At 32.1% G+C, this 2,562-nt stretch overlaps 1 protein-coding gene across 1 annotated transcript; it reads right to left on the bottom strand.

Moving 5' to 3' along the window:
• Window positions 1–624: 624 nt before the first annotated feature.
• Window positions 625–1,990, bottom strand: LOC113393668 (peroxiredoxin-5, mitochondrial). Its single transcript, XM_026630665.2, has 3 exons — window positions 1,750–1,990; window positions 1,417–1,683; window positions 625–961 (listed from the first exon to the last, which is right to left on the bottom strand). The coding sequence occupies exons 1-3, from the start codon at window positions 1,852–1,854 to the stop codon at window positions 764–766; spliced, it is 570 nt and encodes a 189-aa protein (XP_026486450.2). The 5' UTR covers window positions 1,855–1,990; the 3' UTR covers window positions 625–763.
• Between the last annotated feature and the right edge of the window lie 572 nt (window positions 1,991–2,562).

The raw sequence follows: 2,562 nt of genomic DNA, 5'->3' as shown, positions 1-2,562 counted from the left end.
ATCTAAAGTTGGCTAGTTAGTAGGCTTTTTTTATATTAGTCTTAGAATCCTTATTCGGTGATAAGAATTTGCCCAAGCCTGTCTGTATAAGTACCTACCACTGATCAGATATTCAACCGCCAAACAGCAATACTTGTCGTTGTATCGGTTCGAGTAAACCATCAGCCAGTGTAACTACTGCTCAGTACAAGGGACATAACGTCTACTTTAGGAGTTTAGTTTCAAAAAGGAATGATCAATATTTCTACCGTGCCAATGTCTATGGGTGGTGGTGACCACTTACCATTAGATGGCCCATTTAATAAATTCGCCTACCTTTATCGTAAAAACATAACATTGTGATGAAACTGCTTGATTAATAATTTTTCAAAAATAAGAAATATCAAAAACATTATAATCGATAATTATATTTTTAATCCACCTTGAAATTATTGACTATTGATATTGGTAAACTGTATGGTTTATTCTAGAACCTATAAGAATAAGTCTTCTTTTTATATGAAGAATCAATAGAAAGAATCTGTTAATTGATTTTACTTCCATTTAAAATTTTCATATTGGAATAGATTTTTATACAAAAAATTCAAGTAAAAAAGGGGGTTTTCAAAAAATTAAACAAACATGAAACATTAAAATGTAAAATACATATATATATTTTAGGCATATCACAAGGGGTGCTTAGACAGTCTAAGATCTGCATAAAGCTAGGTGTGTAGATCACATAACTAAGAGAAGGTTTTGGAACTACTTAAGCAAGGTGATTTTAATTCTTCAGTTTAATCTTATCAGCAAGCGAGCAGGACAGTCCTGTTCCATCAGGCTCAACATTCAGATCTTCAACTGTACTGTCACTGATGACCATGGAAAAACGCTTAGAGCGGAAACCGCCGAGTGGTGGGAGATTAGTGCCAAGGTCCAAGGCCTTGATGAAATTGCCACTCGGATCTGCTAGCATGCGAACCTAGAAAATAATAATTGTGTCAAAAGTAATAAAAATATCCATATTTGTTTCTAAATTCCTAAAAACAATTAGTCAAACAGAAGAGTATTTTACTCTTTTCAGTCAATATTTGGATTAAATATTTAAGAGCATTCAGGGTAATAAATAATGTACAAGTATTACTGGCCAGTGTAGTAGGTTAGAGGTCATACAACAATCAATAAAGTTTACATAGAAACACCACTTATCATCCACTGCTTACAATATGTTTTATAAATAGGTATGAGTTTAACAACATATTTCTTTTTAATGAAATATCAAAAAAACTATATTTGAACATATTTTCTTCTAAACTAAATAAAATAAAAATCAACATTAAAATTTCACATGTTGATTTATATTTTATTTGGTTGCCGACAATGCCGACATTTCAGATTACTGTCGGCCATTTAAATATCGGTAGAACAAAATCTTACTTTTCCTTTGGTGTTGTGTTGTGCACCCCATGCGGCCATCACATATGGATCATTAACAGATACACACACTATTTCCGAAACTCCCTCCGATTTCAGTTTATCAGCGTTCTGAACATAACCAGGCAAATGTGTCTTGGAGCAACCAGGAGTAAAAGCTCCAGGAACAGCGAAAAGAACAACCTTTTTTCCAGCAGTTATTTCGCAAATGTTCACTTTATTTGCAGGTGAATCCTCGAACAAATCAACAGCCGGCATTTTGTCCCCAACCTTAAACAATAACATCAATCAGAGGTAGTTATATAATTTTAGTACCAGATTAATTAAAATACTTACCTTTACTGGAGCCATGGCGAAAAAAGTCGTGTGTACCGCTCTACTAGACGCTTGTTTTACAAATGCCGAAGCGTTTCGAATAATAGACACAGCCGTGAAAAACATTTGTGATTGACTGATTGATAATTAATTTTTAATCTTTGAAGTTTGGTTTGAGTGTTTGCTTTTTTTACTATTTATCTATTGCTATATTGAGCTATAGACAAGATTATATAAATTAATGTTACCTGCCTAAAATTAAAAATGTGCAATTAAGCATGATTGACTCTTTAAAAAATCCTAAAACTATGTCTGGACTGGTTAAAATATCAATCAATGGCTCAAGTTCTAAACTATAAGACTTATCAACTTTAAATAATACATGAACTTAATAGGGTAATATAGAGAGGAAAAAAAAATGTTGTGCACATTACTGTAAGCTCTTATCATCATGCGCTCTTTCCGCCGCCACATTATTCTCCACTCCCTTGTATGTCATTAGTGCGAGGTCCGTGTTATGGGGCTTTTTATTTATTTATTTATTGCATTACTAATCTTCTACATCTTTTCGATCAGTTTAACATGTAATAATATATACGACGCTAAAAGTTGGTACCACCATTAGTAGTAAACTATCATTATACTCAATTTATAGCCAAATTCATTCACTGATGAATTCATATGGAATTCCCAAATTACGATAGCATAATTAAGCATAGTTTCGTAACAGACGGACAGATATATTATTATAAATATATATATATATAATATGTGGAAATCGTAGGTTTTATAATAAAATTTTACTTTAAATAATACATTAAGATAAAAAGAGTC

This window comes from Vanessa tameamea, chromosome 10 (genome assembly GCF_037043105.1).
Source record: "Vanessa tameamea isolate UH-Manoa-2023 chromosome 10, ilVanTame1 primary haplotype, whole genome shotgun sequence".
Taxonomy (NCBI): domain Eukaryota; kingdom Metazoa; phylum Arthropoda; class Insecta; order Lepidoptera; family Nymphalidae; genus Vanessa; species Vanessa tameamea.
The sequence above is the reverse complement of the archived record's forward strand: the minus strand, read 5'-3'. Positions and strand labels throughout refer to the sequence as shown.